This window comes from Tupaia chinensis, unplaced genomic scaffold, assembly GCF_000334495.1.
Source record: "Tupaia chinensis unplaced genomic scaffold, TupChi_1.0 Scaffold000047_1, whole genome shotgun sequence".
Taxonomy (NCBI): domain Eukaryota; kingdom Metazoa; phylum Chordata; class Mammalia; order Scandentia; family Tupaiidae; genus Tupaia; species Tupaia belangeri.
The window spans coordinates 8,084,466-8,101,452 of NW_006159505.1; the positions used below are offsets into that span (position 1 = coordinate 8,084,466).

Sequence of the window (16,987 nt, forward strand, 5' to 3'; positions counted from 1 at the left end):
CCAGAAGAGATGAACCCTGAAATCCTCAGAAGAACTCTGGTTCTGTGCTCACGGTGTGTGGCTGTTTGCTGCTTCTTTCAGTTCTGTGAGCTCCCTCTGTCCCTCCTTTGTACACATAGCCACAGATGGTTTCCATTTCTTGTAACCAAAGAACCCCAAGTGATACACTCCAGGTACTGGAAGTGCTCATGGTAGATCCTTACAGAGTCCTGAATTCACTTCAGGCTGTGATGGGGAAAAGGAAGAGAGGCTTCCATTCATGCTCGGGAATGTTATACGGAGGCCTGCAGCTAATCGTGTGCTCACCTGCATCACTAAGGTTGGGTAATCACTGAGGGATTCTGCAGACTGTGAGCTGCTGCTGTAGACCAAGGGACAAGGCGAGCTGATATGAGCAAAGTGGCTGCTTCTGTCAGCCTTGAATAACTTAGAGGAAGGGGCCATTACGCTTAACTTTTTAAAATGTCTGCCTCAATACCTTGAACAAAACTCCAGGCCTTCCTATGGTTCTCCTACAGACCTTATCTGTTTGGGGTCCAGAAGGAGGACAGTCCAGGTAGTGGCAGTTAGTTACCAGAGGCAACCTGAAAATGCTTATCAGGAGAGGCAACAGGACAGATGTGATTGTCACAGCTTCAACATTGGTCTGACCCACGAAGATCTTTGGTTGTGTAATCCATGGTTGTTAGGCACCATACAAGAGTCACTCCTGAGTGAGCTATGGTGACACAGGTAGTAGGGCACCTCTGTGTGATGCTGGAGCTACATGAAAGGCTTGGGTTCACATCCGGGGTTGGCTTGAACATGGCAGGGATGTACATACACACACACACACACACACATGCACACACATGTACACACACACACACATGTGATCCTGTCTGTCTAGGAGACTGCAGGGAGGAGCATAGCATGGCAAGGAGGGTCATACCTTTCCAGGAGGATCATACCTTGTCAGGAGGGTATCCCTTTTTCTCTCTCAAGAAAATGAATCAATTTAAAAAAGAGTCACTCCTGGGCCAGCAGGTGTGGAGTTGAAGGCACTAGATCCCACGTGGCCAACTCTGCAGTTTGCGTCCTGGACCCAACAACTTGAAAATCACCCAAGGTGTGCCAAAATCTAAAGAGGAGAATGGAAGAGAAAGAATTGCAGCATGGCTATCCCCACTGAGGGGCGATTTCTCATTTTCTCTTGGGCAAGTGCGCATGCCCTATAGCAAAAATAAATACAACAACAAAACAAATCTCTCCTCTAAGGTCTTAATTTATTTGCACAACAAATAATAATTCATGTCTGGTGAAAGAAGGTAGCTTACCCAATTTTGAGACCAGAGTCCTTGAATGAATGGGAAGCTGGGTCTATGTGAGAAAAGACCTTAGAGAGACAACATGTGTACGTGTTGTGATTCTTCTTGCTTTCCCTGAAGGAACTTGTGATCATTCATCTGGGTCTCTGGTGCTGGGGAAGAGGAAATACCAAACTCTTTTCAGGTGGCATTTCTTAGACTACTGATTATTTCGGACCAGCAGTCACTGGAGTCCATTTGTCAGAGTGAAGGGCTAATGAGAGAGCAGTGACAGGTCAAATTTTGACCTACAATTTACTTCTCCTGTTCCTAAGTGTATTCTGTGTAGTTTAAAGCTCTCACCTGCCTTTCTGACCAACAATTTAGCAAGGCTGCACTGGTAACAGCTGCTCTCTGGGCTTCCCAGGGCTGTTTAAGGACAACAAGAAAGACACCAGAAAATTGGCCAAGAAAAACAAAGACCCAGTGGACAAATCTCAGAGCGAGGCCAAAAGGAAGAAGTGAGCCAAGGCAAAGGTCGAGACACACTCAATAGCCTAGACTTGTTTGACAAAGCCAGAAGTTCCCAACGAGGAGCTTCTAACTCCATCTGTCACCTCCGAGAGGTTGAAGGTGTGTGGTTCCCTGGCCAAGGCAGCCCTTCAGGAGACTCTCAAAGACTTATCAAACTAGCTTCAAATCACATGGAAGTTCCAAGGGTAGAGATGTTCCAATTGCTGGTGCAGACACATGAACAGATCCAAATAACTCTTCATTTTGAAAAGTAAAACTTTATCAAACCAATTAATCAAGCAAACAAAAATCAATTAAAGTTTCTAGAACTTCCACTGGAAACTTCACTTTTCAGAACAGAATGTAAGCTCTTCCCTATCCTGATTTGGTTAGGTAAGGTTCTCCTTAATAGATATTTCCTTGATAGTACTGATTATAAAAAAAAATTAAAAAAAGAACAACTAACTAGTTTTTAATTGTAAAAGAAGCTTCTATAATATCTGGCTCCCCAGGTAGATCAACAGGCCCATGAGGGAAGAAACACATCTAGCTTCTCTGCCCGGTCTCCACAGTCTGAACTAATGCTTAGTCCCTAGACGGCACTTGACAAATATTTGCTGAATGAATAGTCATTACCCCCAATTCAGAATTAAACATCTTTGTCCTAATCCACCTAAAGCTGACTCTCTAAGAGCATTTCCAAAGGATAATAATTTGTATTTTTTTTGAGAGATATTTTTGCTGCAGGGCATGTGCACTTGCTGGAGAGACAGAGACAGAGAGACAGAAAGTAAAAAGTCACCCCCAGGAGGAATGGCCACACTACAATTCCTTCTCTTCCATTCTCTTCTTAGGATTTTGGGTGCACACGCACATGTGCCTGGTATGAATTTTAAGCTACCAGGTCTGGGACTTGAACCACAGTTGACTACCGTGGGAGTCCAGCAATGTAGCTACTATGCCATCTGTTGATCCTGACAATACATCTTTAATTTTCAATGATTTTCTGGACACTAAAGCAAACTACATTCTTTTTCTTTTTCATTTTTTAAGGTTTATTTATTTCTTCCATGACAGAGAGAGAGAGCGAGAGACAGAAAGATACCCACAACCTCAACAAGGTCCTCATGCTGAGATTTAGGCCCAGACTCAGTCAGCCAGGATCATGGACACACACGTGCACCTGGAGTGCGCAGGGAGACCTCAGGATGCAAACCCAGGACGTTCCCAGCCTTGTGGAGCATTGTGTGACTATAGCACCACAGTGGTTGGTCAAACCAGCCAAATCCTAATGGCCAGGATCAAGGGAGCCTAACTGCTATAAATTAGTCAGGACTGTCTTGGTTGAAAGAGACTGAAATGCATTTCAGACCCATTTAGGCAAGAAAGGATTTTGCTGGCTCACTGGACTGAATAAAGCAGAGCAGGTTGATGTTTGTGCTCAAAGGATGTTGCAAATATTCCATTCCCTGTGTCTTGCTTCTACTCTCCTATGGGGCTGGCTTCCTCCTTGGGGAGGCTCTGGTCACGTGGTGACAAAGAAGCTGCAATGGCAACTCCAGGTTGACTTCATGTTCTCTCAACTCTTGACTCTAGTGAAAGAGAATATCCTTCCTAATAGCTCTGGTCAGGGTTCCAGGAAGGGATGTTGTCTTAGGTCATGTGCCTGCCTCTTGACCAAGGGTCAAGCATAGTTGTAACAAATCACCACAAACTTAGTGACTTAAACAATGTAAATTTATTCTCTTACAGTTTGAGATACTAGAAATCTGAAATGGGTTTCACCAGGCAAAATAAGAATGAAATTGTGGGCCAGGCTGCATTCCTGGAAACTCCAGGAGAGAACCTATTTCCTTTCCTTTTCTCGTTTCACCTTAAATTCTTGGCTTGTGGTCCTTTCCTCCATCTTCAAAGCCAGTGGTATAGTATCTTCTGGTCTCTCTCTGACTCTGACACTTCTGCCTCCTTCTTACAAGAACATTGTGATTATACCAGTGCCACCCAGATAATCCAGGACAATCTCTTCATCTTAAGATCTGTAACTTAATTACACTGTCAAAGTGGCATTTGGCATGTAAGGTCACTAATTCACGGGTTCTGGGCATTAGGGTGTAGCATTAGGTCAGGGGCCAACAACAATAGCTAGAGTATGGAATGATCCCATTGACTGGCAGGGTCATGTGGCTAGCTCTAGAGCCAGAGACCTTAGAGCTCAGCTAAACCAAATCCAAAGAGCAGAGCAGAAATATCATGGAAAGAGAGAAGCAAAGTCTTTAAGAAGCCAACAGAACAACTTGGAGATGCCCCAAAGAGGTGGCAAGGCCACCTCTGCTAATGCCATGACAATGGCTTCCTTCAGAAGCAATGACCTGGAGGACACCACCTAGGTTACAGGTTACAGGCTCCACCTCTTACCCCCATGCATGTTTGTTGCTGGGTTCTCTCAGCGGTATTAATGAGGTGCCCAGTATGGTACCTGAAATCTGGGTGCAAGTCAGTCTTCCTTTCATATATCAGTGATGGTGGCAAATAAGTTCTTCTCTTAGTATCCAAATGTTCTCTTCTGATTTCTCTTACACTTTCCTTAGTTTTACTTCTGTGTGTTGATACCGTCTAGGTTCACAAGTTAATCCCAGATCGATAAGGATTTGGAGTAAAATAGAAAAGCACCCCTTGGTCGGATGCACCATGCTGTGTCCAACACCCTGCCCTCCTTTACAGCAATCAGGAGAGCTCAGGGCTTCAGCCCACTCAAGGCAACACCCCCCTGCTCTGAACCAGTTTTTGTTACGCTCAAGACACCGCAGATGAAAATGTTCTGTCCCAGGGAGAGCAGTGCAATTACTGATGTCCTAATTTCCCTCCTTTTGCTAAAAAGGAGCAAATGGAAGCCAGCATCAGATGATTTAAAACAAAACAAGGGAGAAACCATATTTTGGTCACTAGATCTAATTTCCCCGAACTTCAATGCTATCGTACCAAAGGGAAAATGAAAACAGCTTGACAAGCTTCAGAATTCATTTATTCCCGTGTCCCAAACACACTGAATTTGGTAGGAAGGGCATGATATTTGGATTCCCACTCCCAGATCTGCTTTACTTGGGGCAAGGCCCTTGCATATCAAGTAAAGTAATAATAATTGTTACCACACCACTTTCACCTCAGTGAGAAACAGGTCAGAAATTCATACCAGGCCTTCCTGTGCTGTCAAATACCCGATACCCCAGACTTGATAGCAGCGTGCCCAGGTCCCTTCATGCCCTGTGATGTAGCCAAGGGAAGAGGCAGCCCGAGCCCTGTCTTCAAAACATGGCGACCTGGCTGAAGGCACATGAGCAGTGGCCAGAGAGGACACCTACAAAACTTCAAAGTGGGTGGTTAAAACTACAGAGCAGGACTCAAAAGTCATTCAGCAACGATCAGCTTTGATAATCAGGTGATAGAGACAGAAAAGCTCACGGTCTGTCAGGGACACAGGGACCTGTGGAAAAGACGGCTGCTCAACGTGAAAAGTGCCTTGATATGGCAGTGGTAAATTGACCGACGTTTCTGACAGCAATTTGGCTAAACGTTTAAGGAGATTTAAAATTTGTTTGCCCTTTTATCCAGTCATTCTAAGGAAGTATTCAACAAGGAGCTAATCTGAATTGTAGGACAAAAAAAAAAACAATGAGTAAAGATGTTGATCACAGCGTTATTTACAGTAATCGAAAAGATCTACCTAAACGTTCCATGATAGGGGATAAAGGATTACTAGCAGACTGATGTGGTAGACTACTACACAAGAATGTAAAATGTTTCCATGTAATACTTAACATGGGAATGTTATGAGGTTTAATAAAAAGAAAAAATGCCCAGTATAAAACTTTTCTAGGTTTTTGTCATAAAGGATGTGAGCTTGTTGAAAACAGAGAGAGGGGAAGTGAGAAATCACTCCACAGGGGAGATGGCTGCACTGCAACCCCTTCTCCTCCATTCTCCTCTCAGGATTTTGGGCATGCATGCAACCAACGTGTTTTTCAAGCTGTGGGATCTGAGACTCAAACTGTGGTCAGCCATGTAGGAATCCAAGCTCCTTACCTACCATACCACCTGCTGGTCTTAGTATGTATTTATAAATAATGTGCACACATAACATACAGTGGGATGACACTTTGGTGCCCTTAGGATTGTCCTATACTCAGCTGGTCACAGAGGTGCTAGTTAAATAACATTCCCTTGTTGTAGGTGACCACTAGAAGGGTAACCACTCAAATACTGACAAAGTTATCTCTGATTAGTAGGATTGGGGGAAGGTTTTGTTTTTCACAGTTTTCCCTATTTTCTGTAATGAACATGTAGTCTTTCTGTATCTAAAAAAAAAATTAAAAGTGCTTTTAAAAAGAAAACATTTGTCATAGTAAAGACTTAATTAAAACAATATTAAGAAGAGGAAAACATTTATTTATTTTTGTGGATAATTGATTTAAAAAAAAATCTGTATATGAAAGTAAGTTGAAGGGGTCAATAGGCGGGGTGGTGGTTGTGATACTGGACTCCCACATAGCTGATTGTGGTTCAAATCCTGGACCTGGAACCTTGAAAATCACATTGGGTGTGTATGTGTGCCTGCCCCAAATCCCACGAGAATGGAGGAAAAGGGATTGTGGCATGGCCATCCTCCCTGAGAGGTGACTTCTTACTTTCCCTCTCAATGTCTTTCTCCTCTCCAGCGAGCATACATGCCATATGGTAAAAACATTATAATGAATGAATGAATGAATGAATGAATGAATGAATAAGTTGAACTTTCCTGGGACAACCATGGACAGTGAGACTGTGGGTGATTATGATTTTCTTTGCATTTCCTCATGTTTCCAAACTTGCAAATATATAGAAGACATTCTCTAGAAGCAAAGGAAGGGGAAAGACAAATTTCAGCCAGCTGCTACTAGGGTCTCCTGCTGGTCCTGGCCCAAAGCCCTGCCTTCAGATGCCTCCCAAGAAACAAACGACAGAGCTTATCAGAAGCCAGTGGAAGCCATCAGCCTCAGCCCAGTAGCCCACCCCACGGCCTCCCTTGTCAAAGGCAGTCTACTATAAAGGGTGCTTGGAACCACCCCCCCCACACACACACACAATTCCAGCAATCAGCCAGCAGCCTCCAGAATGTGGTTCCCACTCCAGGTGGGGCCCAGCTCTGGGTCCCTAAGTCTTCCAAGTCTGGAACAGTCCCTGTGCCCAAAACAAGTGCCCTGCAAGTGGCACCAATAACTGTGTGGTCTCTCCCCACAGCCTCATCCAGGTCACACGCCACGCAATGGACAACGTGCCTCTCATCTGTGACTATGGCTCTGGCTTCAGCAAGGTGGGGTTTGCAGGAAAGGAATCCCCTCTGGCAGTGTTCCCAACCATCCTCGGGAAACTTCGACATGACGTGAGTGATGGGGGTGCTGCCTCTGGCTTTTGCCCACTGTGCCCTTCATGATCACACAAAGCCCCCTGTGTGTGTCTGTGTCCCGATCTCCTCTTGTAAGTATCTCAGTCAGATTGGATTAGGGCCCACCCCAATGACCTTATTTAGCTTAATTACTTCTGTGAAGGTCTTATCTCATAATATAGTTGCATCCTAAGTACTGGGGGTTAGGGCTTCAACACAGGACTTTTAGGGGTCACAATGCAGCTTTGGGCACTAACAGAAGGCAAGCTCTCAAGGTATAAAAGATATTGGTTTTCCCTGTGTGAGCTCCAGCACATGACAGGTGCCCTCCCCTTGAATGTCACCCACTCCCCCATCCTGGGGCCTCACTACCTCCTTTAGTCAGGCCATTTAGAGCCTACCCTGGGGCTCTCATCTGGAGCCAGAATGAAGCAGGACCAAGGCCTGGGAGGAGGCAGACTCGGAGATGGGCCCAAGCCATGCACAGGGAACCAGTTCAGTGAGTTCACAGTTTAAGCTGAAATTGAGCCATTGGGTTTCCCGGAAGAGCCGCCCAAAGCTCCTAAAATAAAGCCTTTGTTGCTAGTGATGGCTGCTCTCTTGAGTCTCATGGAGGTTCTGAGTCCAGGAGCAGTGTGAAAGCAGAAGATAAGAAAAGATGGAGAGACTGGCTTAATCCACTTACTGCATCTCAGCTGAGAGGGGACGTGTTTTGTCCAGGAGTGTCTTGGCTTCTCTCCAAGCCCCTCCCCGCTCACAACTTACTGAGCTTTACCCAACACTGCTTCAAGGCGGTGCCTTCAGAGACAGTGAATGCTTTTTCTGCCAGCTCTCCCCACTTCCCCAAAGGTCTCCCAGAAGCAGGAGCTCAGCTCCAGGCCCTGATGGCTGGCCGTTTGTCCTGTTCCCACTCCACCTGAGTTGCAGAACCAAAGCATTTGCTCCTCTCCTGTTACCAACTCTTTTGCCCACTTTTTCTTTCCTTTTAAGTTTTTTTTTTTTTGCCATAGGGCACAATGTGCTGGCCAGAGAGCTAGAAAGTGAGAAATCACCCCCTGGGGGAATGGCCATGCCACAATTCCTTCTCCATTCTTCTCCTGGGATTTTGGGCATGCATGATACACCCGGCATGATTTTCAAGTCTCTAGGTACTGAACTCAAACTGGAGTCAGCCATATGGGAATGGTGTGTGGCGCCATAACCACCACACCACTTGCTGGCCCTGCCCAATACTCTGTTAATGATTCCTGAGCAGCCCAGATAGGACGGCAACAGGTTAACTTTGCACCACTCCCATCTTGTCTTCACTGTGTTTCTTACAGGAGTTTGGAGAGGGGGAGTGAGAACAAATAGAATAGGGGCAGCTGGGGCTTGCACTTGCCCTTATCATCAGAGTTGGTGTGGTATGGCTGGATTAAAGGAACAGACATTTGTTCCCTCAGAGTGCTGGAGACCAGAAATCTGAAATCCAGGTGTCAGCAGGGCCAACTTCCCTCCAAAAGCTTCCTGCCTCTTCCAGCTCCAGGGGCTCCAGGTATTCCTCAGCTTATGGTTGCATCACTCCTGTCTCTACCTCCATCTTCACAAGACCTTCTCTTTTTCTCTCTTCTCAAATCTCCCTCTGCTTTCTTCTTACAAGGACACTTGTCACCGGACAAGTGTTAGGCCCACCCTAACACCAGAATGGTCTCTTCTAGATATCTTCAGCTGAATTATATCTGCAAAGAATCTTTATGCAAAGAAGCTCAGGTCCTGGGGGTAGGATTTGGACATAGCTCTTTGTAGTCATTTGGCCACTGCTTCTGGTTTCTGTCTATCATCCATCAGCTCCATCTTTACCCTACACCCTCCTGCTCTGCTTTGTGATGCTAGGGCTGGGAATCTGTAATTGATGATTCCCGGACTCCCTTATCAACTGTGAGATGTTTCAAACAGATTTTTTTTCAAACCAGAGACATCAGGGACTCCCTTCCCATATTCCTGCCCTTTCCCGAATTCCTCTAGCAGCAGCAGCAGCAGCAGCAATTGTCTGTAGACTGAAGCCCCTCTACACCCTCCAGCACCATCTGCTCAGACAGCTCTGCGGGCCCCCTCTTTTGAGCTTTCTGTTCTCCAGCCCCCCTCAGACTGTTCCTCAGCCCCAGCGTGGAGAAGGCTAGGTTTTGTGATTCTACTCTCTGGCTTGCTCAGCAAGTCACATTTTCTCTTCCAAACTCCCCATCCCATGTAACTAACTCCCTGTATTCAATTCTTCCATTTGAAATGTGGCATATCTTCTACTGCCTTGCAGTATCATAAGTTGTTGTTGGTAGGGTCTGCAGGTGGCATGGTGGTTAAGGGTGCTGGACTCCCACATGGCCAACCACAGTTCAAGTCCCAGATCCAGAAGCTTGCTTTCTCACTTTCCCTTTTTCTCTCTTTCAGTCTGTCCCTCTCTGGTCAAATTGAAATAAATAAATGAATAAATAAAGTTAAATAATATAATTCAAAAAAAATTTATTGTTCGTTGCATAATAAAAACATTCCATAGCCATGGGGGTGAGGGGGGGAAGAAAATAAAAACACTGCCAGCCATACAATGAATGGCACAATAGAACCAGAAGAGAGAACAAAATAGGTTACCTAAGTGGTGAAACCCAGGATCGCAGCAAGAGAGGAGTCAGATTCTGTACCGAAATAGAATCGAGTGACCAAGATGAATGAGCAGATCAGTAAATTATCTTCCTGAACCTCAGCGGACTGGGTTCTCAGTTTGGTTTGATTTTCCATGAGACTTGCTGCCTGCCAGCCTCCTAGGTTTGGGGGCTAGTCTCTAGGTAATGAGAAGCAAATTTGTGTCTCTAAGAGGGGTCTGAATCTTGCATGAGCCCCCGCATCTCATTCTAGACTCTAGCTCCATGGCCTCCTCCCACACACTTGATGTCGTGCCCTTTCTGAACTTCCCAAGTCAAAGCTGCACAGGCATGGTCATCCAGGGCATTCCTTGGCTTCTCCATGCCCACTCTCACCAGGGCTTTTGGTCTAGCAGCCAAGATGGCAATGAGGCCACTCATGGGAACAGAGAGGCAAGAAAAAGTCTGTACCCAAGTCCCCTGGTCCGTTGTAAGCAGAGCAGCCACTCTGGCCCTCAGGCCTCTTGGCAACACTGAAAATGGTCCATCTCATTCTCTCAAACAACTTCCGACCTGGATAGGGTGACTCGTCTATGCCCTCATATTGTCTTTTTTCCTCCCACCTGCACACACTTACACATGGGTCAACTGAAAAAAAAATGTTGGCGGAGGCAGCCACATTGACAATCCTCCATATCATTATGTCCTTTCAATTTATAAAATGCTTTCCCATCATTCCTATCGGTGGTGTTATCTGACTGGATTCCCAGGAGCACTGTGGCAAGGTAGAAGAAATAGACGCTATTGCTCACATTCTGTAGAGAAGGACTTGGAGGCTCAGGGAAGGCAAGCACCTTGCCCATGGTTTCATAGCTAGTAATTCTCACTCCATGTTCAATCCTTCTGCCCAAAAGACAAATTCCTGAGATGTGAAAGTTCTAGGCAGGTGATCCCTTATTGCCAAAGCAATCCTACACAAGAAGAGTGGAGTAGGCAGCACCTCACTCCTTGACCCCCAAAATTTATTACGAAGTGGTGATAATAAACAGCATGATATTGGCACAAAAACAGATATGTGCACCAATGGGACAGAATAGAGACCCCCAGAAATAAATTCCCGAACATACAGCCAACTGATTTTTCCGAAAAATCCAGTCAATCCAATAGGAAAAGGAAAATCTCTTTAGCAAATGGTGCTGGAAAAACAGGCAGAAAGGTGAACCTGGACCCCTATCTCTCACCATTAACGAAAACTAACACAAAGTGAATCAAAGATCTAAACTTAAGACCTCAAACTGTAAAACTATTGGTGGAAAACACTGGGGAAACTCTGGGAGACTTTGGAGTAGGCAAAGACTTCTTAAGTAAGACCCCCAAAGCAAGGCAATAATCCCAAAACTACACAAATGGGATTACATCACATGAAGAAGTTTTTGCACAGCAAAAGACACAGTGATTAGTTTGAATTAACAACTCTTGGAATGGGAGGATATTTTTGTAAACTATGCCTCAGACAAAGGACTGATAGCCAGAATATACAGGAAACTCAAGTGGCTTGAGAAAAAAAATGATCAACCCAGTTAAAAGATGGAAAAAATGAGATGAATAAACACCTCTCAAAGGAAGACATATGAACAGGCAAAAATCGTATGAAAAAATGCTCAACATCCCTCATCATAAGGGAGATGAAGCTCAAAACTACAATGAGATAGCACCTAGCCCCAGTTAGAATGGCGAAGATTAAAAAAATAAAAATGATAAGTGCTTGTGGGGAAGTGGTGAAAGGAGAACTCTCCTACACTATTGGGAATGTAAATTGGTCCAGCCACTGTGGAAAACAATAAGGAGGTTCCACAAATAGAACTACCATATGATCCAGTAATTCTTCTCCTGGGTATCTACCCAAAGGGTAGAAGAATACTCGGGAAAAGTGCTTGCACATCATTGTTTATTGCAACATTATTAATGATTGCTAAGACATGGAACCAACCCAAATGTCCACAAATGAATGGATTGAAAAAGTGTGGCACACATACTCTATGGAATACTATTCAGCCATAAAAACCAACAAGACCCTGGCATTTGCCAGAAAGTCAACAAATATGGAAAGTTTATTGCTGAGTGAAGCAAGTCAGGGCCTGTTGGGAAGGCCTGCAAGTCACAGTGCTGGCATCTGTGACCTTCTCAAACCATTGAGAAAAAGAGACATTGTATGTCTCCACTTAATATATGCTGGCTGTCCACACTCTATGGTAGAGACTGAAATATTGGAGGACATAAAAGCACAGAAAATAGTTATGGACACTGGAGACAGTGTGGAAGGGGGGGGGGGGAGGGGTGAGGTTTAAGGTTAGGGGATAGGGTAAGTAAGCGTAGGGAAGGAAATTAGGGAGAAACAATAGAGAGATAAGACATTTGTGGGACATAGCAATGGTTTATTACCTGTTGATGATAACGTGTCCAGTATTCTCAACTGGACTGCTCTGAGGTGTGTTTCATATTGGGTAAAGTCTCTTTACAAGCTAAATTATGTATAGTGATTAAATGTATAAATAATAATAATAAATTTTAAAAATAGGAAAAACAAGTTCTGGGCAGGTGAGATGTGGAAGCTTTGAAAGTGGGTCTTGCTCAAAATCCACTTGCTCAAAATCCACAGATGCCAGCACTGTGACTTGCAGGCCCTCCCAACAGGCCCTGACTAGCTTCACTCAGCAAGTGATAACATCACTGCACTGCTGCATCAGTGCACAGCGCACCACTATATGTGCTATTGCACCCTTGCACCCTGTGCCAGTGCACCAGCACAGCATGGCACTTTCGCACAGTAGTACCACTAAACCACTGTGTCATCTCATTATGACACTATTGTGGCATGCATCATTTCTGTACTGTATCACTGCATCATTGCACTGTGACACCACTGCACCACTGCACTGCTGCACCATTGCAGCAGCATTACTGCAGCATCGTACCATTGCATCACCACATCATCGTACTGCTGCACTGTGGCACTGCTGTACCTCAGTACCACTGCACTATTGTACCACTGCTTCATTGCACCATGGAACTGTTGCATAAGGCCATGCTACACACAGGCTGCTCCAAGTCAACAACTTAGCATGGCAGGGACACGAAGACAGGCCCATTCGGGGAGACCTAGAATGCCTCTGGTGAATGAGCTTGGCTCAAGAGCTCCCCAGTGACCTTGCCAAAGCTTCCTGAGACTGCATGGTGGTCCCTTCTCTCCTGCACCCAGATCCAGACTTGAACGACAGTCTGGTGTCTCTCCTACCCTTAACTGACTCCCATCTCATGTTCTCTCATGCAGGTGTGTAACCTAATAAAATCCTTGCACCTTTCATCTTGTCGTAGTGTCTGCTTTCAGTGGGCCCAGATCAACACCATGGCCAACTGGTAAATCCCCTCAGAATGATGGGATGAAAAGTTTAATCTGCCATGAGAGTAGCTAGGTTCATCTTCCAAAAAAAAATAACAGAAACTGAATTGCATCGCAGACCCTTTTCTGGTCAACCTTCTAAAGCAAAAGTGGAAGATGGCGCCTCTCCCTCACACCTTTCCTTCCTCAACCGCTTCTTTTATTGATCCCAGTTTTCTCATCTACAAACAGGCAAGATGAGTGTCCCAGCAAAGATTCCTCAGGAGCATTTTATCTCTCAGGTAATTTGCTAAAACCTCTTTGTGACCATTTCCGAAATAGCGCACATGGTTTGAGAAGGTCACAGATGCCAACACTATGACTTGGAGACTCTCCTTGGGAGGCTGCGCACCAGCGAGTCTGCCCAGGTTTCTCAGAGAGCAAACAATTGCCATGATTGGTTACCTTAAAAAAACCTGACCTTCGAAACCTTGCTCTGATTGGCCACTAGAATCTCTCAGATTTGCATATCCGGCACCTCATGATTGGTCCAAAAGCAACCAATCATAACTCACCATTTACAACCAATCACAGCGCACTGTTTACAACCAGTCACGGCCCACCGTTTGCAACCAATCACGGCCCACCGTTTACAACCAATCACGACCCACCGTTTATAATCCACCAGCGTGTATATAACCACGATGCCTGGCCCCCAGTAGCCAGACGACCACCAGGAGAGCCTAAAGAGCTGAAACACCGCGCAGTTTCCAGAGACCTTGAAGACCCTGAAGAGTTGTAACACTACATCGTCTCCAGACTAGCCTGAAGAGCTGTGACACTACGTCATCTCCAATAGACGACGCGACCCTTAAGAGTTGTAACACTGTAGCGTCTCCGTGCTGTACCGTGCTGCCCACAATAGACGGATGACACTGAAGACACTGTGTCGTCTCTGTGCTGTAACACTAAGCCGCTTGTCCCGGCTCTCACTCCTTCACTCAGGAAACCGGTTCGGCAGTCCGCCCGGGTCGGGACACTCTCCCAACAGGTCCTCCCCAAAGGCCTCCCCATCACTGCTCATTGTAGTCAGCAAATGAAAGCCAAGTGCAGGTGAGTCCAGCCCCCAGCATGGAAAAGCTGATCTGTCCTGGCCTGTGTTTCACAGACTGTGTTGGAAGGAATGGAGAAGGAAGACTGGTTCATTGGAGGTGAGGCTCAGGAAAAGCGATGGAAGCTCAACTTGCAACACCCCATCTCTCGGGCCACCATCACTAACTGGGACAACATGGAAAAGGTGGGCTGCAGCTTCTGGTGGGGTGGGCCTTGTTCTCTGGGTCTCTCGTCTGATGTTAGGGATGCATCTATTGTCAGGCTTTGAAATCCAAGTTTGAATTCTGTTTCCATTTCTTCTTTTTCTTTTCAAACATTTATTTATGTATTTATTTGTTGTGATTTTCAAGCTGCCTAGTCTGGGACTTGGACCGTGCCCATGTGGGAATCCAGTGGCTCAACCACCATGACACCTGCTGGCCCTCCACTGCTTTTTATCAATGTCATTTGGTTCAAGTAATGGGGCCTCTCAGGGCTTCAGTTTCCTTATCTGTAACCAGGGGCATACTTGTTCTTACCATGTATAGTGTTGTGAGCATTAAAGGGGACGATGGATAAAAAGTTCTCAGTTCTACATAGACGTGATAATATAGTGAATTTGAATCTCTCTCTTTAAGTAACAGACGGTTCTGCCCAGGGCCTCTATATGTTTGAGAAGGTTGTACATCACCTCAGAATGGATATTAATTATAGTATTGGTGTCCTGGGGCTGTTGTAACAAAATATCACACTGGGCTGGTCAAACAATAGAAATTGCCTTATAGTTTTGGAGGCCAGAAGTCTGAGATCAGGTGTCAGCCGCTAGTCCTAGACTGGTTCCAGGCTCTTCCCTAAACTTCAGAGAGTTGTTGGCAATCCTTGGTGTTTCTTGACTAGTAGAAGCATCACCCCATATCCGCTTTCATGCCCACATAGCATCATTCCTGTAGGTGTCTGTATCTATGCCCGAACACAAGGACACAAGTCACTGGGTTAAGGATCTGTCCTACTCTAGCATGACCTCCCCTTGACTTAACTGATTATATCTGCAACAATCCTATTTTCAAATATGATCATGCTCTGAGGCACGTGGGTGGTAGGGATAGGACTTCAACATAAGAATATGGGGGGACACAGTTCAACCTAACAGTGATCTAATGCTGCATAACAAACCGGCCCTAACGTAGAGTCTCAGAGCTGTGGTGGTCACCTCACCTAGGACTTCCTGCAGGGATGCTGACTTGTGAATTTGAGAGTGGCTTCCTTGGGCGATTCTGGCTGGGGTCTCATGAGGGTATAGTCAGATGTCAGTTGGGGCGGTGTCATCCACAGGCCTGATGGGTGGAGATGCCATTTCCAAGGAGGCCCTCTCAGGTGACTGGCAGGTGGTTGCTCTTCATATGGGTCTTGCAATAGGGCTGTGTGAATGGCCTCACAGCACAGCAGTTGGCCTCCCCAGAATGACAATTGAAGAGGCTGAGTTGGAGGCTATAATACCTTTATTATATAGCCCTGGAAGTCAAATGACCACTTTTGTCATATTCTATTGTTCATAAAGCCAGTTCTGGTTCCTTGTGGGAAAGGTCACACGAGACAGGAATTCCAAGAGGGAAGGGGCACTGAAGTTTGGCAATGGGAGGGTCACTCATAGATATCGTTTATGTCTACACAGCCAAGGGGTTGGTCCTGGCTCTGGCAGGGAGTGTGGCAGGGAGTTTAGAAAGTAAAGTAGTGTAGACAGGTCTCTGGAGTGCTCAGCCCCCAGCTTACGGGGGTGGCTCATGCTGCCTGACTGAGCCCTGAGCTGTTTCTTGTGTTTCTTCAACTGGTTCTGGCTCTTGGATTCAAGCTCTTTCCTGAATGCCAACACCATTGCAATGATCCTCCTCTGAGCCCCCCCTTCTATCCTCATCACTGTAATTCATCCCACCCTGCCTGCTGGTGGCTCTTCTAATGGATATGTCTGCAGTGTCACTCCCCCCGGCTCAGTCTGTTGGTGTCTGCCCATCTAAGGCACAAACCCCTCACATGACTCTGCTGTTTCATGGGTGCCGTGTTGCTTCAGGCATCGATGTCGTTATGCCTGCTCACCTGAGGCCCTCCCTACCCTGACTTTCTCTAGGGAGCTCACCCTTGTTTCTTTCTTTGGTTCTTTATGGAGCCTTCCCTGCCTGGGGTAGCTAGGAACAACTTCCGTAGTAAGTAACCACTGTTTATTGATCATCTCCTGTGTGCAAGTATACATTAGGCTTTACTGGCTGAATCATGCCCCCCAAATTTTTATGTTGAAGTCCTAACCTCCAGTGCTTCAGAATGTGACTGTGTTTGGAGACAGGGCCTTGAAAGAGGTGATCAAGTCAAGACAAGGTCACATAAGTGGGCCTCGATACCACATGATTGGTGTCCTTATAAGAACAGGAGATTAGGACATAGACACACACAGGGACAACCAAGAAGAGAGGCCTCACAAGGTACAACTCTGGGACACTTCGATTTTGGACTTCAGTCACCCAGCCTGTGGTGCTTTGTTACGGCAGCCCGGCAACTGAGTGCACCAGGCTTTTTGCAATGTCATGTCATTTAATCCTCACAGTCTTTATGAGGTTGGGACTATTTTCCATTTTAAAGACGGGAAAACAGGCTCCAGAGCATGGACCTGGTTTGTGATAGAGCCATGGTGAATGCC

General features: G+C 45.8%; 1 protein-coding gene across 2 annotated transcripts in view; it reads left to right on the forward strand.

Annotated features, from left to right (window-relative positions):
- Positions 1–16,987, forward strand: part of LOC102494001 (actin-85C) — a 58,443-nt gene that overhangs the window by 19,454 nt on the left and 22,002 nt on the right. For both annotated transcript variants that reach the window (XM_027774454.1, XM_027774451.1), the window contains exons 7-8: positions 7,074–7,215; positions 14,378–14,506. In XM_027774454.1, coding sequence (XP_027630255.1) covers positions 7,099–7,215; positions 14,378–14,506 — 246 coding nt within the window. In that variant the 5' untranslated portion in view covers positions 7,074–7,098. The remainder of the gene's footprint in view (positions 1–7,073; positions 7,216–14,377; positions 14,507–16,987) is intronic.